This window comes from Suncus etruscus, chromosome 5, assembly GCF_024139225.1.
Source record: "Suncus etruscus isolate mSunEtr1 chromosome 5, mSunEtr1.pri.cur, whole genome shotgun sequence".
In the NCBI taxonomy this organism is placed as follows: domain Eukaryota; kingdom Metazoa; phylum Chordata; class Mammalia; order Eulipotyphla; family Soricidae; genus Suncus; species Suncus etruscus.
In genome coordinates, this window is record NC_064852.1 from 68,224,629 (window position 1) to 68,249,766 (window position 25,138).

The following is a 25,138-nucleotide window of genomic DNA, read 5'->3' on the forward strand; positions in this document are numbered from 1 at the left end:
CGGACATGGGTTCAATTTCTAGCATCCCATATGGTCCCCCAAGCCTGTAGGAGCAATTTTTGAGTGCAGAGCCAAGAGTAACCCTTCTGCACCACCCAGTGTGACCCCCCAAAAAAGAAACAAATGAAATTTTATATATTTCTTAAAATGTAAAATACAAGGTTGATACTGAGTAAATTCTCAAGCTATTGGTGAAGTAATTTTAATTTGTCTTCTTTATAATTTCATGAGATGTTTTTAAAGAGTGAGCATACTTGCGAATTAATTGTTAACTCAGAAGAAATACTGGGTCAGAAACCAGATCTGAGCTTCTAGTTCAATATCTATTATACATTCACCATCTAATAATGCAGTTTGTTATTATTTGATTTACAATATGTTTAACTTAAAATGAGAGTTTACTCAGAATAAATTAAGGTATTGTCTCTATATCAAACAGTTTTCTGGGTTTCAAAATTTTTGGAACATTCTAGTGGGTCCAAAATCTAAGGTGAGATTGATACCTTTGAATATATAAAATTTTTCTTTAGATCTCTTAAATTTCTTTAATGTATATAATGGAATATAGAATTATAGTTAATAATTATTTATAACACTAATAAAAGAGTCACTTTTACAGACATCTTTGCCTTTAGTTAAAATCTTCAACTTTATACACAAGTATTTGTGTATTTTGCAACCATAATTTAAAGGATATATTAAAACGAAACAGTGGGTTTTGTGTATATTAAGATCAACCACAAGTATTATTTTAAGATTACTCTCATCATTTGTGAAAACGTGTTCATTTGATGAAAGAAATAAAATGTTTGCCATAGCAACCATGACAGCCCAGGGTGTCATGCATATTAACTGTGATTCACAGAGCATCTATAACAGCAGGAGCACTGTCCTTGGCCATTATACCAAGAGTCTCTCCATTGTAGGAATTTAGGCTGAAGCTACAGGGTTTTGAAGATTTTTTAACTTAATGTGCTTGAATGAAAATAGCAACATTTTAATTTTGGTTAGTCTCAAGGGGGTTAATAAACTTAAATTCGTGTTGTGTTCATTAGGGAGATTTCATTTTCTTTAGATAAATTTGAAGATCTCTTGCAAGTATTAACACTATCCTTCTACCTAGTTTAATTAAGAATTTATTGAAATACATTACTATATATATTCAAGGTATACACTATGATAGTTTGATTCATAAATAGTGAGATAAGTCACACTGTAGTTTGGCTAATATTTATCAATTATTTTTGTAATAAGAGCTTAGGATTTATTCTCTATACGATTTTTCTATATATCACATAGCAATGTCTGCTATAGAATTTATGTGCTTATACTCTAAGTACTTGTCTTTTTACTAAAGTTTGTTGACATTTTAGCCATTTTAATGAATTTTATTTTTATTTGCATTGAGCATATATTTGCATATTTTCTTATTTTTGGATTTCACATGTAATTATGGTTTACAGTTTTTCTTCCTGTTTAACTTACTTCACTTATTATAATGCCTGTAAGGTTCAAAAATGCAATTGCCAACCATAAAGTTTTTCCATTGATTTTTTTTTACAGAACATAAGTAATATCCTACTGTGTGTATATTTGTGTGTGTATGTATTGAGTTCCTCCCTAGGTATCTTAATGTAGTAATTTTAGGTTGTTTTACTTGTTTTGGATATTGTAATTAGAACTGGTAGAAAAAATTGGGATGCAAATATATTTTGTTAGTTATTTTAATTTTTATTTACCCTATATTTACAGCAGAGGGATTACTTAATATGGCAGGGCTATTATTTTTTTATCTTTTAATAAGATGCCTTACTTTTCCAAAAAATATACTATTTAGACATTCTAATAAGTGCACAAAAGTATTTTTATCCTCCATGTTTCTTACTTTTGTGTGTGTTTGGTTTGGTTTCTCATTATTTATTTTTTGTGATTTGGAAAAGAAAAATAAGATCTTGTCAGTTATAATCTGTCTTTCACTCTACAGATTAATGTTTAGTATATGTAAATATATTGAAAATGGTTGTAATTCAGAACAATTGTGGGTTGCCTTGGAAGTCTAACTCTGATGAAATGATGGAAGAGAAAAAGTTAAAAATCAGAATTTTAATTTCAAGAATAATGAAAACCTTAAGCTGTTATCTTATATACTGTTCCATATTCAAAAACATATCAACTAGAACAACTATTTGCATATTAAGCAAGGAAGACATATATAAAAGAAAATCATGCAATTTGAAAAAATTAAAAGGATAAAAATCAGACCTTCCCAATTCAGATGAAATCACTACATTTAATTTTTACATATTTTGTTACTTATAAATCATCTAAAAAGCATTTAAATGTCTTATGCTTATTTCTGTTGAAGAACACAATGTATTTAGGACTGGTGAGATTGTCCTAGAACCTTTAATAGGTCTCTGTGTAACACACACACCACTTCTTTGAACTCTCACATTGAACCACTGATGCTGTTGGCTGAGAATTTCTCAGAAGGTATCCCTGAGCTCCCTAAGGACTAATTAGGAGAATAGAAAAAAAAAAGGGGGGGGGATCATGAATATTACTTTATCTCCTTTTAGTACTCATTTCTTGTCTGAAAAAAAAGTAAAGTGATATTCATTATACCTTTTCAGTAGTGTGTTGTAACCTACAGTGCCTATAAAGAAAGTAGGAAAAAAAAAGTGTCTGCGTAGTGGTAGGCTGAGGGGCAGGAGGTAGATTGGAATTTTGGTGGAGAGAAACAGAAATAAATAAAGGGATGGATGTTTGAACAGTGAACTACTGAAACTCAATAATGAACAACTTGGTAACTTTTTCCCTTAAAGTGAATCAATAAAAAAAATTAAAAATAAAGTTTAAAAAAGTCTTTCATGGGGCCTGAGAAATAGCACAGAGGTGTTTGCCTTGCAAGTAATCAATCCAGGACCTAAGGTGGTTGGTTCGAATCCCGGCCGTGCCATATGGTCCCTCGTGCCTGCCAGGCGCTATTTCTGAGCATGAGCCAGGAGTAACCCCTGAGCGCCACCGGGAGTGGCCCAAAACAAAACAAAACAAAACAAAGTCTTTTTCATTATGAAACATAACTAAAAACATGTTTGTGAGTATGGTGACTAAATAAAGATATTATATATAAAAATAAAATAAAATAACTCTATTTTAGAGTAACACCAACTAATCTTTTAGAAAATCATGAAAATTTTTTTTTTTTTTTGGTTTTTGGGCCACACCCAGCGGTGCTCAGGGGTTACTCCTGTCTGTCTGCTCAGAAATAGCTCCTGGCAGGCACGGAGGACCATATGGGCAACCGGGATTCGAACCAACCACCTTAGGTCCTGGATTGGCTGCTTGCAAGGCAAACGCTGCTGTGCTATCTCTCCAGGTCCATGAAATAATTTATTTTAGAAAAAAAGTCTCATAAAACAGGAAGCAGGAGAAATTGAATAGAAATAAAGAGAGAATTCAGTTTAATTTTACATATTCTGTAATTCTTTTTTTGGGGGGGTGGTGGTGGTGGGCCACAGCCGGTGCCAATCAGGGGTTCCTTCTGGCTTTGCATTCAGAAATTGCTCCTGGGGGCCAGAATGGTGGTGCAAGCTGTAAGGCGTCTGCCTTGTGCGTGCTAGCATAGGACAGACTGCTTTATGTCCCCCACCGTCCCATATGGTCCCCCAAGCCAGGAACGACTTCTGAGCTCATAGCCAGGAGTGGCCCCTGAATGTCACAGGGTTTGGCTGAAAAACCAAAAAAAGAAAAAAAGAAGAAAAAAAGAAAGAAATCGCTCCTGGCTTGGAGGACCATATGGGATGGTGGGGATTTAACCATGGTCCTTCCTAAGTTAGTGCTTGCAAGGCAGAAGCCTTACTGCTAGCGCCACCTCTCTGGCCCCATATTCTGTAATTATTATCACTTTTTGAAATGATGGGAAGGTAGGGTGGATTAAGAATTAGAATATGTTGATGCTGAAAGCTGATTGATAAAAATTGTCTGAGTCTGACTTAGTCTGTTTTAGTGTTTCCTTCGAGTGTATTTCCATTTTTATCTGTTATGTGGCCTTTGGGAAACCTTTGAATTTTCCTATTACCTAATAGTCACAAATAATTATGCTTGAATGTTAGATGTTTGAAATTTACTAAACTCAGTTTCCATAATTATATTATTGGAACTGTGCCAATCACTTCACAAGGTTGAATGTTTATTAAAGTAGACTATACTTCAGGATCAAATATTTCTCAATATAAATGACGAAACATAGTGAATAAGCAACTCTCTAACATAGAGGCAGGTTTTCAGTAGATAGATGCTTACTTCCATGTAATAATAAAGAATTCTGGGATCTGCTATGCTGTGGTTCTGCCATCGTAGAGGGACTTATCAATAAATCCCTCTTTTCTTTGAGGAAAAAGTAATGGAATGCTTTCATACCAGTGGCATATATACTTTTCTTGAAGAGAATCATGTGTCACTAATAGTAGACTTATGGCAACATATAAGGATTTGTTTAATAATTTGAAACTGGAGCATTTCTATGACTTTTTTAAACATTTGCTAAAAATAAAACAAAGATGTTATTATCACTGCTTTAAATAAAAAAAGAAAACGTTGAGCATCTTTAGACATCAAATTTAACATTTCAAAATATAAAAATATGAGAAACTTATAACCACACAAAATATAAATAAAACACAAAAGCATGATAGCAGAGCATGTATGGTATTGGCCTTGCATACGGCCAATCCAGGATTGATCTCTGGCATCCCATATGGTTCCCCAAGACTACCAGGACTGATTTCTGAGCACAGAACCAGAACCCCTGAACATCTCCTTGTGTAGCCAAAAAACAAAGAAACAAACCAATAAAAAAACCTACAACAGATGAGAAAATAAATGTTCAGAATAAATAATTCCTTTGTTAAGGGCATCATGGAACAACTTCAGTAGATAGGGTGGCCATATTTTTTGAGAAATATACTCTAGAAACCTGTTGAACACTATTTTCATTTTTTGCTATTTTAATTGTAAAATTTTTCTCCATATAACTTTGCTTAATAAAATAGTAACTAATGAAAGTCTTCCATAAATATAAAGTGGTGTAGTTAAGAACTTTCAAAAAAGGATACATTAACATGATCAGAGATTAATAAGCAAAAAGGCAGGACAAATGCATGTGACATTAAAGAAGAAAGAAGTATCAGACAGAAGATGTAAACATGCTAAAATTTAGGTTGTAAGAAAATAAAAAAAAACATAAATTCTACTAAAAAAACAAAATATTGAAACTATAATGACTGAGTAAAGAAGTATCATGAAAACAGAATAGCATTTGACATTAATTTTAAATTATGTAAATCAATTCGATAAAGGTAGAACGTAGGGATTTTGCCATGAAAGTGACAAATTAAAGTGCAGAAGTAGGCTTATTGTGTTAAAGATAACCTAAAATGATCAGTCCTTTTCTTTTTGAGAGTTTAAAGTTGTGGCTATGCGACATTTCTGCAACTTTCTATCTCTGATACTTTTCCAGGAACTGGTGGTTGGTCCCCAGCAAATTCCAATGCTCAACAGTGGCTGCAGATGGATCTGGGTAACAGAATGGAAATTACAGCAGTGGCCACGCAGGGAAGATACGGAAGTTCTGACTGGGTAACGAGTTATAGCCTGATGTTCAGTGACACAGGACGCAACTGGAAACAGTACAAGCAAGAAGACAGCATCTGGGTAGGACATCTTTTCTTTTCAGATAAACGAAACTGAAATGTGATATTGGTCACCAGTGATGGCTTCATCATTTTCCTGTGCCCAGATTGTTGGTAGCAAAATAACTATTTAGTGCTCATTCAAAATTAATTGGACTTTATAAAAGTCCTATCTCCGACAGGACTTCAATTTCTATGGAAATGAGAATGTCTGTTGGAAAAGGTTTAGCAGTTTATTCCTTTTATGGTGACTTAGTTAATTATTTTAGGCCTCAGATTCTTCATCTATAGTAGAGTTTCCCTAACAGATTAGTGCTATCACCTTTCTTTTCCTCAGGAAATTAAAATAAAACAAAATTAGAAAAACTTCAGCATTATCCCAGATATCTAATTTAAGTGAACAACAGTATATGTTCCTCAATTATAACTGAGCCCTGGCCATTTAATTATAGCACCCCTCTTAAAGCAGCTCTGCTTCCAAGCCTGAGTCTTGGACTTTACAATGTCTAAATGAAACACTATCTCCAGACTATAAGGGTAGGAAAGAGAAGAGCCGTGGTGCACACAATATGAGACTGTGAAAAAGACTTCAGATGCTCTGTTTTGAATAAACTAATTTGCAGGTTCATGTCACTTTTCCTTTAAGAGGAAAATACTGAATATTATTTCTAAATTAACATATAAATTAAAATGTTGGCAGTTTAAGTATAACGTTTTTTCATGATATTCCATATTGCTTTTTCTTACTTCATTGCCAAATATGACTTTACAATGTTCTCATTTGCACCTTTTATGTTTTGATTTCACAACTATATGTGTGCTTATATGTATATATACAGATATACACTTTTAATTATTTAACTTCATGTTCAGAATTATTTCTAATTAAAAAATTTAATAGACCAGACAGTTACTATTAATCATTAAATTGGTAAAAGTGATTAATATAAATGATAGTAGATTGAAGTTGAATAATAAGTATCTTTAATCAGTACCATTTTCAATATTTGATTGTAATACTATGGAGAATAAAGATTGTCCTCATTTAAAAAATGGTGGATGGGGATTCATGGAACTCTTGAAAGAGAGGCCCACTGAGCAGGAAAAAAATCTTCATGGTCCCAGCTAGTTACATTGGGACCTTTCTGCAGGAACTTAAGTACTATGCAGTCATTATAAGGGCTTATCACCACAGATCCTCGAATTTGTAGACACCCTTATACTTTTAATATTGATTTCCCAGTAGTAATATAACAACTTTTATATAAAATTATCATAGGAGCCACATAATAAACAAACAGAATTTACAAAAGAATATTTAACTGGTAAAATACAGCTGAGTAGAATTTTAGTCAGTGACAAAAGATTCCATGGTGAGATATGGAAATATTCACAAATTTTCTTGTAATGCAATTTTTATAATTTCATTACTATTTAATTGTACCAAGAAATATTAAGTAAATTATTTATACCTACTTCAGCTTTGAGATGGTTTGAGATACTTTGAGAAGGTTTGGAAATTGATAACTAGGGTAGAGGGTGAGTGTTGAAATATTGAATGCTAGAAATTCAATATTGTGGGCCCAGAGAGATAGCACAGTGGCGTTTGCCTTGCAAGCAGCCGATCCAGGACCAAAGGTGGTTGGTTCGAATCCCGGTGTCCCATATGGTCCCCTGTGCCTGCCAGGAGCTATTTCTGAGCAGACAGCCAGGAGTAACCCCTGAGCACTGCCGGGTGTGACCCAAAAACCAAAAAAAAAAAAAAAAAAAGAAATTCAATATTGTGAACTACTCTAAATCAGTTTCTAATATTAAGAAATTTAAGTTTTAAAAATTATATAAAAATAGTGAAAGGGAACACTGAGTGTGCTCAGAACTTGTTCTTGATTGTGTGTTCAGGGGTCAATGTTGGAGCTGCTTAGAGGGGCATAAGTAAGTGCAGGGAGAAACCTTGATAGGCACATGCAAAGCAAGCATACTACCTACTATACTATTCCACTGTATTCTAAATTGTCCTCATTTTTAAAATAGTCTTTTGCAGAGTATGCTTTTTGATTTTTTTATTCTGAAGTCACACACTTTTCTAACTGGTTTTTGCTTAGATTTATTTTTAGTTTAAAATGAAAAAATAAGCACATCTTCCATTTTGTGGAATTTTAATGCATTTTGTTGACTGGGGATGTCATAAATAGATGTGGGATTATTTCTTTTCTTTGGTATTTTCAATCAGAACTGGTTGTTTTTCAGATGCAATTTCAGTTTTGAGTTATTTTATATAAAATTTAAAAATCCTACATTTTTTTTCTTTATACCCAAATGATATGCTTTCAGCCAATGTGTATCAGGATGTATTTCAACCATTGAAATTTACTCTGCAATTGTGAATATTTTATGTGAGGCCCATTTTATTTTCTGCCCTGTTGACTTACTTGTGATAATAAATAACTCCTAGCCCATTAAAAGCTTGGGTATGTCTTAGGGTAGGAAGATGTTACAGGAGTTAAATTTGCCTTGCATGCACATCACCTGGTTCAATCTCCAGCAGAGCTAGAAGCTTTCTGTCAGAGAATGGAACCAGAAAAAATAGCCAAACCCAATGTTTAACACACAACCCCATAAAAAAACAAGCAAACAATCTGGGAGTTATTATTGCTTGACCCAGCAGGCACTAGTTTTTTAGTGTCTTTGAAAAATATGCAAATTAGCAGAACTAGAATCGAGAGTTTTCACTTTTCCTCATCTCATGCTCAAAACATGCTCAAAAACAGTCTTGACATTTAGGGAGGTAAAATATGCTGTGGTATGAGGAAAAAGGGCAGGAAAACACTGTGTTAAATATACAGCAGTAAATTTCAGTTTTGACTTACTCATAGCAGCTTACAATACCTGCAACATATTTTAAAAGGCAACTGCTAACCGACCACCTGTCAGGTGCAAACCCAAGAAGAAGAGATTTGTAGAAGGATCATCACAACTTATAATTTACAGAATAAAATATAGTAATATTGGACAATTTCAACAAAGTCACACAAAAGGCTTCAAATGGGAAATGGTCTACATATGTGAATATTAAGGAAACTAACATTAACTACACAATTATACCCCCAATTTGCATGTATATAAGTAATCATTTTGCTTATAAAATAAAACATTGTAAATAAGATTTTGAAGTATGTTGTTTCTGTGTATACCTAACAAATTTGTACTTCAATATCTCTATGAATCAGAAGTTTGAAGCTAACAGCAACAAGGCCATGCTCATAGTAAACAGAAATTAGTGATGGAAAAATGGAAAACCAAGATTTTTTCCTGATATATTTAATCACAAAATTGTGCTTTCTGGAGCTGGATTTATAATACAGGGTTAAGTCAATCACTTTCCTTGTATAATGCTGACCCTGGTTTGAATTCCAATACCACATATTGTTCCTCAGCAACACCAGAAGTGATTATTGAGCATATAGCCAGGCGTAAGCCTTGACTACTACTGAGTATTCCACCACTCAAAAACAAACTTAAAAAGCACCCAAAAAGTGCTTTCTATTTCTCTCCTTTCCCTCTGTATTTATTCTTTGTTTTGGGCCCCCACCTAGCAGTGCTAAGGACTTATTTCAGGCTCTGTTCTCAAGACACTCTTGGTGGTTCTCAGAGGATCATATTTTGCACTGTGAATCAAATCCAGGTCAGCCTCATTCAAGGCAAGACCTTTTTCTGGCCCACAACTTATCTTTTACTATATTTGATTTTTTTAATGTTCTTAAATATATATTTACTTTTCTAAACTCATGTAAAATCTGTCAAACTTACCATGTAAGAAAATTTAAAACTATTGTTTACTTCATATGTCTTAAAATAAAAGAGTAACAGCACCATTCTTCTAATTCTTTGTGCCATAAATTGTGCCCAACTATCTGTGATTGTCACATTTACCATCAATAAAGACTCCAATTTTTTGTTTTAGTTTGGAATGACACCTAGCAGTGCTCAGGATTTGTTCCTGGCTTTGTTCTCAGGAATCATTCATGTGGGCTCTGGGGATCATAGAGGATGCCAGTGATAGGACCCAGGCCGCTATGTGCGAGGCAAGATCCGTGATTTCTGTATCATTCCTCTGTCCCTAAAATCTCTATGTATTATTAAACACTGTAGTTGGCTACTCTACCCTGAATGTATCCATCTTCTTTACACTTTATTAATATATAGGACAACCTGACTTGTGGATAATATTTACTGGTATTACTTATTCAGGATTATACTATTGAATTAATTGGTTGTCTTGAGGGAACTGTGTGTTTGTTTTGATCTCTAATTTTTCCCTTTAAAATTAGATTAATGAATGTCTGACAAGTTCTGGGAATAAGATATTTTTATTAAATTCTCTAAACAATTTTCTAACTTTTCAAAAAAAGTCAATACCTGAAAATATAAAGTACCAAATTAATTAAGAAATTAGAGAATCTGTTAAATGAGACAAGGTCTTATGAACACTATCAATTTAAGGATAACATGGTGCTTTAATAAATAGATTTAGCAAGCATGCTTCAGATATATCAAGTTACCAGTACTCAAGATATATATTTTCTAATTTACAGTATAAGAGAATCTTTTGAAAAATATACCTGTTTATAATAAAATATAAAATATTTGCATCCCCCCCAAAATAGATATGTAGTTTCCTATCTGATAATGAATACATTTTATGAATATTGCAATCAAGCAGTCTTCTAGTTATGTGTCATGAATTATAAACAACTCAGAGTCTCCCATTTCACTAAATAACAAAGCATGAAAAAGTCTGACAAATAAAGGTAGAAGCAATTTTAGAATCTTATAGATACATAATATCTCCTGGTAATCCTGTATGTATGAAAAACAATATAAAGCAACAGAAATATATGTTTCCTTCGAAGAGAAATACATCTATTTCTGGGATTAAAGCCATTCATTTTAAGGTACTATTATTATTCACATTCAAATTTTTTGGAGGGCTTAATAGTACTGGGGGGGTACTCAGTTCCTTGGGTGGACTTGCTCTTGATGGGTACCTAGGTACCTTAGTATACCATGACTGAATGAATCTAAACCTCCTACATGCAAAGAATGTACCCTAAACCTTTTACCTACCCTCTAGATCCCACTTTGAAAGTTACATCAGGAGAAATTATTAATGTATCTTCTAAATCAGAAATTTCTTTGTGTGTGTATATGTATATGTGTGTGTGTGTTTCTTGATTGAGTTTTTAAAACTGTTAATAATTGGGGTCAGATTGATAGCACTGCAGTAGGGCATTTGCCTTGCATGCGGCTGACCCAGGACTGACCTGAGTTTGTCCACGGGATTCCCACATGGTCCCCCGATCCTGGAGCCATTTTTGGGTGCATAGCCAGGAATAACTCCTGAGTGATGCTAGGTGTGGTCCCAAAAGAAACAAACAACAAAACTTGTTATGAATCTAACCTTTTTTATTTCATATACTGTAATAAACATATTAACATGTAAATTACTTCTAATATGTACTAGCATTTTCTTTATTTTCTGATATTTACCACTCTGAAGACTGAAAGACAGTCACTTGTGTTTCTGTGCTAATGAATGATGTTCTTTTAAAAAGGTATCTATATCACCCTACCCATATCACTTATAACCTTGTAAAACTTAATTGACTTGATTTTCTTCTTCTCAAACCAAACTGAAGAATCATTTCTCAATTATAAAATTACAACAATACTTTGTTCTTTTAACTTGGGTTAAATTTGGGTTGAATTTGGTTTGAGCTTTGTTTTTTTTGCTTATTTTTCGGTACTTTTCCCACAATTTTGTAAAAAGTAAAAATATCTCAGATTTATACACTAAAAACTCATGTTAGGATTCAGAACTATTATGTTTTATTTCCAATATTCTCCCTAATGGCAAGTTTTATAGTCATTTTGACTATTACAACATATTGGAGTTATGTTTCCAGTCAGTGAGCTCACAATTTAATAACATCTTGTTATGACTGGGCAAGAGTCAGCTATAAGGATTTTCAACCCATAAACATTCTTAACCTGTAGATATTAAAGATATATTTCACTCATCTCAAAGTTAATTTCCATAGTTATAGATCCCAAATACTATCAGTCTCTACCTTGTGTCACACTGTGACAAATGATGAATATCATGATTCTCTTACAATTTTTTTTTGAAATTTTTGGGTCATACCATGTGATCCTCAGGGGTTACTCCTGGCATTGCACTCAGAAAACGCTTCTGGGTTGGGGGACTATATAGGATGCAGGGGAGGCAACTGCGGTCCATCCTAAGTTAGCATGTGCAAGGCAAATGCCCTACCACTTGCGCCACCACTCTAGCTCCATAAATCTCTTACATTTTTATATGTAAGAACTTGATTTCAAGATAACTACTGTCTAATTAAAAAAAAGTAGGTCTCTGGATGTTCTTAAAGATTTGTTTTTGGGTCACACCTGGCAGCACTCAAGGGTTATATCTGGCTCTATACTCAGAAATCGCTCCTGGCAGGCTCAGGGGACCATATGGAATGCTGAGATTCAAATCACCGTCCTTCTGTATGTAAGGCAAACGCCTTACCCCCATGCTTTCTCTCCGGCCCCCCTTTTCATTTTGTTTTTTGGGGTTCTCTAAAGATATTTTTTATCTATTTTACAGAACCCCAGTTTTAATCCTTTACTCCCAGGTCTTTATTGACCATTTTGAATAAAAATATGCAAAATGCCTCCAACATTCACATATGCATGTCTGTTTTCATCTTGTAGCTGCAGGGAGGAGCTCATCTACTGAGGATTTACTTCTTGCTCTGGGGTTAGGGATCACTTCTGATTGAGTTTGGGATATTCAGCAAGTGATAAAACTAGGATCAGTTATATGAAAGTAAACTCCTTAACTTTTTTATCCTCTCAGGACCCCAGTATATTTAAATATAACTTTAGTTATTTTCTACTTAGAAATTTTATTGTATTATTTACTTATTTATTGTATTATTGCATTATGTAAGCTTCTTTTAGCATTTTACTAATAAAGCTAATAAAACAAACTTTTGTGTGGGAATTATTTTGAGATTTTTGAAATTTCTTTTTATAAAAATAATATGCTTTTATTGTGTTTGTTTATTTTTGAATGACTCATTGCAGCAGCACTCTAATGTCACTCCTGTCTTTGCACTCAGGAATCATTCTGGAAGGCTTGGGACACAATGTAGATTGCCAGGGATAGATTCTAGGTTAGCTACATGCAAGAGAAGTGCTCTATCTACTTTGCTATTATTATGGTTCCTCATTTTCCTTTACTAAGTACAATTTTTATATTAACCACGGTGTAGATATTTTCATACTTTTAGAATAGCATATTTTATTGCTCTTTTAAAAAATAATCTAATGAGTCTCTTCTGCATACTGATTTTGACAAACATTTGCTATTTGTAGATTCCTTGCTAGTGCCTATGGATATATTAGATGATGTGCTTTTCTCACTTATTTTAACATACTTAATTAGGCATTTACAGATATTCTCTACTTAAATTAGATCATATACTACAAGTTTATAACATTATAACCAATCTTTACATTATAACATAAGCAGACTCTCTAAAAAGAAATTCAGAATCAATTACTGGTAAAAGAACATATTTTGGAGCTGAGACCATAAATGAAATAAAAGATATTACAATGTTGGAATCAGTAAATAAAATAATGACAGTTCCAAATACAGTATCCAGAATGTTATAAATAATGTGCCTTATATTTCTGACATACATACCAGAATACCTAGTGTAATATATATATTTTATTTATATTATATAGATAATGTATAAATTTAAAATTGTATATGCAAGTTTTAATGTTGATTAGTTTCCTCAATTTTTCTTTAATAATAAATATATTCATACAGAGAGATAATACAGTTCAGGTTTTTTCCTTGCATGTGGCAACAACCTGGGTTTTATCCCCAGTATTCTGAATTTATGAGCTCTTCACAAAAATCCCTGAGCACAGAATTGGGAATAAACTCTGGGCACAGCTGGATGTGCCTTAATGTCTTCCCCCAATTTTACTTTTATTAATTTGAGCCTTCTTCTTTAGGTTCATTATGGTCTTCTCCAATGTTGCTTACTGGAAATCATGAATAAGCATTTTGTTAAAGTGAAAAATACAGTTAAATAATTCAGAAATACTTCTAATGAATTAAGACTACTTTACAAAACAAGAAATCAAAATTTATAAAGACCAAAAACCATGGCTCATATCATATGTTTAAAGTGATAAACTAGATTCAGACATATATAGTTCTCTTGGTCCTTAGTGACTCATGGCATGTGGAACAATATTCTTAACATTAATTTTATTAGAAATTAAGAAGCATTATAGTCCTCTTGGAAAGTAGCCTGCTAAAGCAAACCAAAATAAAATTAATTCTCATCTGACAATAACAATCATGGTAAATAAGCCCCATTGAAAAATAACCTTATGGACTTAGAGATTATTAGAATATATTCCTTAGTGATTTTTGACCCACTTTAATGATGGCTCAGACTCAGTGATGTGTTCATAACTATTTAAAAATCATATAAAACTAGTTTTTGTCCTAAATCTTTATTTGATGAATCAGTTAAAAAATGTCATCAGGACCAAAAGTGGAACAGACTTATATACATATTAACTCATTTGTCTCCAACCAGTACTTATGCATAGATATACACATATTTATTCCTGTTGTCCTGGATGTGCTTTTGGATCTTTTTGCAACAACTAAAGGTTCTGATTCCTTTTATTGATTGATACTGTCATGTACTGTCTTGTATATGTGCTCTCTTTGTTCAATATCGTGGCTGAGTCATTCTGTATATGAACAATTTAAAGCCTCTATCACCCTTTTATTCACTCTACTCTAAATATATATTATTTTATTAGCATTACAACATTCTTCTATAAATATTATGTTTACCTTCCCCGATATATCAATAAATGACATTCTTTATTTTAAAGTTCTAAATTGTATAGGTATATATACAATAATATATTATATATTATATATAACAAATATATAGATATATTATATATCTATACAATAAGATATTCTTTGAAGTATTCTAAAAATCTATGTTAATAAAGAAGATTCACATTCTTATCAGCACTTTTCTCAAAGTTTAATTGAAACACAGCATTATACATTTTGGTCATCAGTTCCCTGATTTCATCCTTGAGTGACTTCCAAATTTTCTGGAAGATGCTCTCTGATCTTCATGATTTATATAAATTTATTCTGCCAATTTGGCCGAGATCATCCTTAGTATTGATCATTGTTTGATATAGTACCAATTTCAGAAAACAATTTGAGAGTAAGAATCTCATTACTATCAACATAAGGCTTTCAAATTCTCATTAGACACTAACAATGTGCTAGGTTTGGAGAATAAAAGGGGAGTTTAAGGTAAAGTTAATATTCTCTGAATTCTCTGAATATGAAGCTCAATTCCAGACATAAACAATCACAGCGTAGTCTGTGTGAATAGCATTGATGGTATTTCAAATACATGCAACTGTTGAGAAAGAATGGTTAGGAGTTCATAGGTGGGAGGTAATTTAAAGAGACCAATTGAGAGGGTCTACCCTTCAGTTATGCCTAATAAAAATTCATTAAATATAGGAGACTGGAAGAGAAGATTGATAGTAGGAGGGGAACATACTCAGTAGGAGAAACACCATAAGCAAAAATTTGAAGAAATATGTGTAGATGTATGTGTGACACACAAAATTAATATTATTAGATACAATATTTATAAGATTTTACTGGTTAGCTGTATAAAATAATCCTGTAAAGAGAAGATCTAGAGGTTTATGGCTGCATTTAATCTCATTTCTTCCTTTAATACAGACCAAAGCACAAAATTATTATTTGTTTAGCACTTTGTTTTAAAAATTTGGTTAAATAATTAGTATCATAAGCAATAAAATGCTATTACATTGTAATTTTTTAAATTGTATTCTTTATTTTCTGATATTCATATAAGCATTCAAATTATTGAAATAAATTCATGTCATTACACACTTATTTATCAGTTGTCTATTTTTAAGAGCTCTCTGAAGAAATAGACACACTCTGAATCTTGCCTTTGATTTTGTGGAGACTACCTACGTAAATGAAATTTTATATTGTCAAGTTATTTAAGGACGACAGGCACAAATAGTGGAAAGAAACGTAGTAGTTCATCTTTAATGAAATTCCAGATGTGACAAATAGTGGTGTGTATGTATCCTTTCTGATGAGTGTTATTCTTTCCTGGGGATAATTACCCAGAACTGGGATTGATTTTCTATGTAACCTTTTATATCACTAAATTCTACCACAGTGGTTATTTTCCCCATCATGGCAGGTATTTAAATAGAATCTTGTGTACAATTACTTTGCATGAATTTCTCTCTACTGCTCTGTTGACTTGGGATTTCTTATGGGTTACAGTGAACAGTTAATTGAGAGAAACAAACTGCATTGTGAATCCAGAATGGAGCAGAAAAGTAAAGGTCCTCAAAGCTTAATCTTATCTTTAAATTCTTCCTGTTATTCATCTTTAGAACTTTGGTTAACCTTAAATTATCTTTTCACTAGGTGAGGTTTTGCAAAAAACAAACAAACAAACAAAAACAGAAAAAAATGGTCGGAAGAAGACTGGTCAATCAGAATTATCAAAGTAGCATTTGGTTTTGACAGAAAAATCAGGAGCCTTCATCTAGCCCTCAACTCTTATACTTAATCATGGAAAGTTCCTCTCTGACTACTTGCCTATAGTGTTCCCATATTAATGCAATCATTTGCAGAAGTGTTGGGAGGAAATTTTCAACATAAGGAAAATTTTCTTGTTAAGGAACAAATATGTTACATTTATACATTTATAAATTTATATGTCTATAAATTTATATGTCATTTATACATGTAAAATTTTAACATTTAACATGAAAAATAACTCAATATGCAACCTTCAAGACTACATATGGACTTTTCAAGCTTCATGGCTCTTCAAATGGACTTCCATTGGCTAGCAGATGTGTGCCATTTTTAATATAAGGCAGGTTGCTTCTGAAAAGTGGCAGGATCCAACAGCTAATATCAAACTAAGAAATTGTGCTTAAAATGTATTATTTGATATTTAATATTAAATCAATCCCAATATTAAATAGTTTAGAGGGTTTCCTGAAACTTCACATAATTTATACTTTCCATTCTGTATAAATACTTACAATGCTAATATTATCACCTCGAATTAGGAAATAATGGGCATATCTCAATTTATAGGAAAGTATTCTATTTTTAACATAAAGTAACTGAATTATGTTAACTGGGCATAATGAGAAAATTTATTTGCTATCTTTTATTTACTAAGTCTTTTACTTCGATTTTGTTTGTTTGTTTGTTTGTTTTTGGGTCACACCCAGTGACACTCAGGAGTTACTCCTGGCTATGCGCTTAAGAAACGTTCCTGGACCTTCTGGGACCCTGGAGAATCAAACAAAAGTCAGTCCTAGGCTAGCGCGGGTAAGGCAAACAGTGTTCTTGCCACCTCTCTGGCACTTTACATTAATTTTTTGGGGGGTCACACCCACAGCGCTCAGGGGATACTCCTGACTCTAAACTCAGGATTCGCTCCTGGCAGGCTAGTGGGACCATATGGGATGCCGGGATTCTAACCACCGTCCTTTTCATGCGAGACACATGTGCTACTTCCATGCTATTTCTCCAGCCCCTACTTTAATATTTTTAAACATAAATTATGTCTTGTTTTAAAATATGAAAGGTGGTGATTCTCTAAATCTCATAAATGATTAATATTTTGCATATATCTTTCTCTTCTTCATAGTGGGTGTACAGATCTTATGTGTTTTGTAAAGGAGCAAATCTACTAAATAATTATACATTAAAGTGATGGGTGAAACATTGGTTGCTGAATGCTCTCAGTAAAGGCACAAATTAAAAATGAACATTTTCAATAAATCTATCAGTGTAATGTTTGTGCTTCTGGATAGTGATTTCACTTTGTAATTCACTCTGAAAACAATAAATATACTAATACATGAAAACATTACAGAGTGCTTAATAAACAGAAAATATAATCATAATCACTATGAAAGGAAGCTATGCATTATAAACCTAGTGGAAGAACCCAAAGGACACTAACTCTTACTTTTACTCTTAGGCTTTGTATCTAAAATGAAAATCAAGCTTAGTTTAGTCCAGTGTGCAAGTGAGAGTGTGCGTGCGCAGCGTGTGTGTGTGTGTGTGTGTGTGTGTGTGTGTGTATGTGTGTGTGTGTAATAACCCTTGTGGTTACAGATTTAGTTATCTACCCAAACTCATTAAAGGCAATTAGCTGAGAGTCCTGGAAGGAGACACAAAAGCTAGAGGAAGAGCCTGGGGGAGTTTTTGAAAATGGAAGAAAATAACTCTAGGTCAAAGACTGAACCCCTAGTGTCTACTTGGCTCTAGCAAAAGTGGAGAACTCCAGAGACCTCAAGGAAATGAAGAATCTATCCAGAGATTAAGTACAAAAGAAAGTACAGAGAAAGCCACCTATTAAATTTATTATAGCAACAACAGCTGTTGATAAGAAAGAGAGCAAAACGTAATATAGTAGCAACACATTTCTCTTCTTGGTAGGTAAGATTTCAAATTTGATTACCTCAATATTAACTATAAAGATAGAGATCACAAACAAGTTAAGAATAGGAGCAGAAATTGATCTTGTACTTTAAAACTCTGACCCATTGCAATTACTCATGTGGGAGATAATCTTTTCTTCTATTTGGTAACTAAAAAGAACCACAATTACATTCATGGCTCTTAACTACAGAGCAGAGAGTTGCTGAATGTTTATATATCAAGTGTCTCGATGTTAGTCTTTAAAATATTCTCTAATTTAAAACAATCAAAAATTTAAAACAATATATTCATAATGTCAGAGAAAATTGGAAGGCATTTTTATTATCTTGAGTATTAATAAAAGATTGATGAACTAAATTTTAAAAATAAGACTAGAATTATTTAGTCCTAAACATCAAAGGTACTTCCTGGGGCAGGGATGAGAATCAGAGAATATCATATCAGAGAATCATGAGCCCCTAGTATCTTGTCCTATTTGTTTGTAATTTGGAATATCAAGCATCTGTTAAACAGATTTTGCATGCAATAAATTAAGGTGAATTCAAGAGAAAAATAGAAAAATTTCTAGTCAGACCTAAGATTAATTCATGAAATGTGTACTTGAAATGTTAGCACAGATGGACAAGTAGATGAGAGTGATGCTCTGGTTTATCAGTAGGATGAAGGGCTATGAAAATTTTTCAAATATGTATTTTGATTTTGCAACAATTCAACTACAGTTTTGTCCTATGTGTCCAAAATTAGCACATATTGCAATAATTGAGGGCCAAAGAACCACTCTTGGAATGTTTAAAGATAAAGATATGTGTTTAGTGCTAGGCTACAACTCAATTGGCTATATATGGTTACTTCTGTGAATATGAAGAATTTGGAATGTAGGTAAGAGAAATAAAAGCATTGTGAAAATAGAGTGTTTCCTGATACAAATCCACATTAGTTCTAAAAAAACATATTCTTTATATTTTATTTCTATGTTTGGACCTACCAACCTGTCTTTCACACTTAAAATGTAAGGATGTTATCTTTCAGATGCTGTGTTTATAAAGAAAATTTAGGAATACATATGTGTGTTGGATGTTGAAAAGGGAACTTTACCAAAATATACATATTCTAACAGTAATTTCTGTGCTTACCAGGCAAACTTTGCTTGAAGACTATTCTCTTAGCTATATCCAATCGTGTCAGTTGCCCCATGCCAGTCCTATGAAGAAATCCTACAACTGCTGTTCCTGTTATAGGTGGTGTATACAGATGAATGTCAGGTGATTCATAGGTAATGACCAATGACCAACTACTCTGTCCTGAGTACAGGCCTTTTTTTGGAGATATGTGAAGAAAAAAAATTTCTAAGAAAACTTTGACACTTATTTCTCCTTCTGAGACATGAATTTAAATGTAATAGCCTGGATTCCTTTATATATTCTTCTACATTTTACTCTTTGTGTTAGACTTCTCATTGACTTGTATCTATCACTAAATGAATAATGTATTAAATAAATTACAACTCAGTAAACATCTTTGTTATTTTTACATAATGAATAAACCTAAATTTTTAATTATGAAAACATGAAATATTTCTTCCTCTAATACTGTAGTTATTTTAAAAATAAATACATAGGAAACCTAGGAAGAAACTCAGTGATAGATTGGCTTAGGCTACAAATTTAGTTCCAGTGACTCTACTGTTTATGACCCTTGGTATAAAACAAAGTATATTACCTCCTATTTACCAGCCTGCTTACCACAATAATTATATAATACTGCAACTTTGTCTCTGAATACCAGAACCAAGTTTGTAACTCCAAGAAAAGACTAAAACCAACATGTGCCTGAGAACCACAATTAATGTAAGTTCCAAAATTCAGCTATGCATGTGCTTTTTGTACATCAGAACAACTTAAGAAATGGAAAGGCAAATAAAGAAATTAATTAAAAATATTGTTGATAGCTGAAAAACCTTGTGAAATTTTTAAGTTTGTAATGTCAAAAAGAATATTTGCAGATACTTTTTCATAGAAATTTGAATATTTATAGATGTTCATAATTAACATGAATATTTATAAAATGCATCTGTTTTGATGGCATTTTCACATAACCCTTAATAAAGCATGTGTATATGTTAAATATATACATACTAGTATATAGAAATAAAGAAAAATAATTATTTGTAATTTTTATTATTTTAATATGCTCTAGATTCAATTATATCTTTATGGCTAATAAACTTGAATAAACATATAAGATATGTATAAATATATGTAAATCTTGGTGTGCTTTATCTTGCCTTTTTCTAAATTATGAATCCTAATCTTTAATTTTGATTATCTTTCTTAATTTTATTAAAAGTGGAAAATGTGTGGCTGGCGTGGTGGCGCTAGAGGTAAGGTGCCTGCCTTGCCTGTGCTAGCCTAGGACGGACTGTGGTTCGATCCCCCGGCATCCCATATGGTCCCCCAAGCCAGGTGCGACTTTTGAGCTCATAGTCAGGAGTAACCCGAAACCCCTGAGCGTCACCAGGTGTGGCCCAAAAACCAAGGAAGAAAAAAAGAAATCTTTGCTACATTTTACTTTTGAATTTGATGTCACAATGGTAATTATAAATTTTATTAATAGTGTAGGATTTTGCATATTGCCAAAATTTCATCAAAATGCAAAAAAGATTAGCCAAGAATGGGATATATAATGATAATAGCTCTCTAATATTTTGAATTAGAAATTATTGTGGTGCCCTGGATTTAACACCCCCTAACTATTCCAAAAGGTATAAAAAGGACATGTATGTCTTTTCAACATTTTAAGTGTGTTTTCTTTGACGGCTATAACACTTGCTGAATATTTTCTTATGCATTGATGATCCCCCCCCTCCATTTTTTATCTTTTCTTCTTTTTGTGAACTCTTTCAATAGGGAATTTGGTGAAAGAGTCCTTCAGTTTAATGCTTATGTTTGAACCAAGTCATTGGTATTGCTGGACGTGTTCTTACGCCCCCATATACTCTGATATGCCACGTGGCTTTATTTCTTGTTTGCATAGGCACATTAAAACGGGAAAACACTATATATACAAATAAGTTCTTATCTAATAGAGATGGAAATATGCAAATCTTGTAGTGCAATGGGACCTTACACCCTGAACATTGACATAAACACCTGGCACAGGCCTCAGAAGAATGGGCATTCTCCATCCATCCCTGATCTAGGGAAGACATCTACAAAACATCCAAGGTTGTCTATAACATCACCTGGAGGGAATCCTCTACCAGGGAAGACCCTACCGCTGCTCTGACATAGACCTACTCAAAAGAGACTTCCCTTAACACTGAGAAAACTTAACAACAACAATGACCTGCTTAAGGGACAGGGCTTTCTGTATTGCCCCTTAATTGTGAGGTAAAACTAGAGGATACTCCACACCAGCCTGACTTCAATGTAGAATGTGCAGATTCCAGGATCTTTAATACAGAAACCTGATGCCAACAATAGAGAGTGCATGAAAAATAAAACTGTATTGGCACTACCAACAATGACTTGGATTGAATAAACTAGTTTGCTTGGAGCCTAAAATTGGTCTTATGCCAGGAAATTTTGGGGGTAGGGTCTCCTTGTATTTAGACCAAGGCTTTTCCTTTCCAAGTCCCCCATATTTTGGTGGGCCTATGCAAACAATATTTGCCACTCTAACACTGTTTTACTGTGCTCTTTTGACTCTAACCCTTAAAAAAAAACCTTAAACTTTTGATGTTAACTTAAACTAATATGCATGTGCATGAAAATATTAAAAAATACTATGCCTTCAATGTTTAAGGAGTCACATAAATTTCATGTCTTTAGATTGCTTTGTGTACTGCTAAGAAATGTTATAATGTACTACTATCAGAGGACTTGTGGACAAAGTAATTGTACATGGGTTCTGCCTTATTTTTCTTAATGTTCTTTGACTGTAAACTCAATATTTAGGCTTCAGCAAGGGGATTTCTTTTGAGAACTCTGTTTATGGGTGATTGACCTTCCACTGTAACTTTACCTTCTTTTCTTTTCATCATTATTCTCCTAATTAAAAATAAAAAATTAAAAAAATAAATTAAAAAAATAATTATGGAAAAAAAGAAAAAATTATCAAAGAATAGAGGCACTTTTAAATAGAATTGTTTAATTATTATTGTTTTTGTCCTGAGTTCACTTCTTTATATATACAATAAAAACAATTATACTTGCTACACATTGTCTGCTAAGTGCTTTTATAAATTCTACAGGGGAGAGATTATTCCCTTTAAAAAAGACAATAAGAATTGTGTTAATCATAAACCCAATTCTACATGCATAACAAAATATGTAAAGGGAAAATCAGTGTCTTTACTATTACATAAAAATTCATTTTCAAAAAAATCACTACCCTTTCTACTACAGATCTTCTAACTGCCTTGCTTAAAGCAGAAGCCACAGTTCTTTGAGATTAACATCATTATTTGCTTTCTCTCATAAAATGACCCTCATAACACATTTTCCAGTTTTATTGAAAATATTTGATTTTTCAATGCCCTGTGCTGTATTCTTATTTAAATAAGAATAATAATCCAACGTATATAAAATAAAACATTTTATAAATAATAGGGCACTAATATCAGTGTTCTTGCAGACTGAATTCTAATAGAACAATAACTTGTAATTAATTGTGTTCCAGTTAGAAGTACTTTGCTTAGCCAGCACAAGCTAAAATGATGCCAGTAACCTGGAATTCAGCTGCATAGATTTAGATAAGAAGAAGAAAATAAAGGAGGATTATTTTAAAATTAAAGCTGAAACTAGAATATTATTCTATTTGATTCTTTTTAAATTAAAAATATAATTAAATATGTTTGGAATGTATATTTTGAATTTTGCTAAATCTCAGTTTGAATGTTTGACACATGCTAATGGTGTCAATACATACTGGGTAGTATTTACTTCTGAGTCTTGAAGTTCATATCTGTAGACTACTCCAATATCCCTGATGTATAAAATGTAGTGAAAGAAGAGGAAAAAGCAATTCCTAACCTGGGACAAGATAAATTAAGACCAAAGATTTAGAAATGAGAATTCGAAAACATATTATTTTTACTCCCTTCCCAGAATATATTTTTCATGGTCATGGTCAAGCTTTCTCTCATCCTTGTTCTGAATATATTTCTTTAAACTAGTTATATTTACAAATTTTTGTGGCCATTCTTAACATAGCATGTTAAGTTGCATAGCATGTTGCTAGTGAAAGGGTAGTGTGGTCTCAGTGACTGCTAGAGGGATAAACTTTTCCTTTTGGTGATTCTGCCACATAAGTTGACCATATTTTTTTACCCTTCTTACGGATAGCTGCTGAGTACTAAATTTAACGACAGAATATGTAATTGGGTTTACTGTAGCCTAGGCCTTTCAAATACAGGCTTGGACTCCATTGAGAATGCCTCTCTAGCAGGACAGACTCATATGTCTGCTGAAAGAAGCCTCAGAAAGGGGGCACTCTTGGGCCAAACAACCCCATCCCACCAGGTATGGGGAGAGGGAAATGATAGCCTATTAGAGCAAACATTTGGCAAGCCACAACAGAGCACACGTTCTGTGTCCCCCTGTCATGTACATCATGTTGCCTCCAGTCACATAGGTCACATCTGCAGGCATGATGGCATTTACACCTGAGCAGTAAGGCCCTTTATTTCTCTTTGTTCAATCTTGTCATGGATAAATCCTGCTTTCCCTATTGGCTGTATAGCAGTTTAAATATCCCTTCCTGTTTTGTATCCCTTTGTAATAAATGAGTACTCTCACTGAAGTCGCTCACAGAAGGTTTTATCCAGCTCTGTACACCTGCCTTCCGCTTCCCTCCACCCACCCACCCCACAAGCATACAAACACTGTGTTCACTCTTGGGTCTGGTCGCAAACTAGTCAGAATGTATGCCAGCAACATTTAAAGATCAGAAAAATCCAACTGGAGGATTGACCAAGTAATTGACCTCAAACAGATTTTTTGCTAGATACTGATATTTGGTTTAAATTAGAAAATTACTTGAGCCTAGTTTCTCCATAAAATAAGAAGTCTTGATAGAAATTTTTTTTAAGATTCTACATTGCTGGAGGCCCATGATCTTGAGACCATTTATCAGAATTTGTCTTGAATGATAAACAACCAAATCATATTGTCCAGTTCCTTTCAAAGTAGATGAATGGACAGTCACAATTAATTCCTCAAGAAAATATATTTTATAAAAAATATATATGATATATATATTAAAAATCAAAAAAAAAAGAAAAGATAAGGCCTCTCAATTTTTACCACAGGCTGTGTTCTTTACACTGACTGTATAGAAGTCGGAGGTACAGAAAATGCACCCCATATACACCTCAACACAGGCCCTTGCCTAGTCTGGATTGTGAATTGGGGGACAAAAAAAAAAGAAAATAGATTTTGAATGATTTACAGAAGCACAAGCTTGTTGTTGGTTTTTTTTTTTGTTGTTGTTTGTTTTATTGTGTGTTTTTTTTGTTTGTTTTTGAGCCATACCTGATGACACTCAGTGGTTACTCCTGGCTATGCATTCAGAAATTGCTCCTGGCTTGGGAGACCATATGGGATGCAGGGGAATGGATCAGCCCAGTGAAAGACAAATGACCCACAGCTGTCCTATCGCTTTGGCTCCACAAGCCGGTTTTGAAGTTAGATTTACTGCTGATATGAATTGATTAGAATTCTTTTTAATCCTCTTTATAAACTTCTAAAATAAAAATACTTCCTTTAGCCTTGAACCC

The 25,138-nt window shown here is 33.1% G+C and overlaps 1 protein-coding gene and 1 non-coding gene across 2 annotated transcripts in view; both read left to right on the top strand.

The window, feature by feature from the left end:
• CNTNAP5 (contactin associated protein family member 5) overlaps positions 1–25,138 on the top strand; it is a 939,273-nt gene that overhangs the window by 227,007 nt on the left and 687,128 nt on the right. The window contains exon 3 of the mRNA XM_049773789.1: positions 5,522–5,715. Within this exon, the coding sequence (XP_049629746.1) occupies positions 5,522–5,715 (194 nt within the window). The remainder of the gene's footprint in view (positions 1–5,521; positions 5,716–25,138) is intronic.
• On the top strand, positions 24,649–24,780 carry LOC126010175 (small nucleolar RNA SNORA51). The gene has a single exon (XR_007496304.1). It is a non-coding gene; the product is annotated as a small nucleolar RNA SNORA51 (small nucleolar RNA).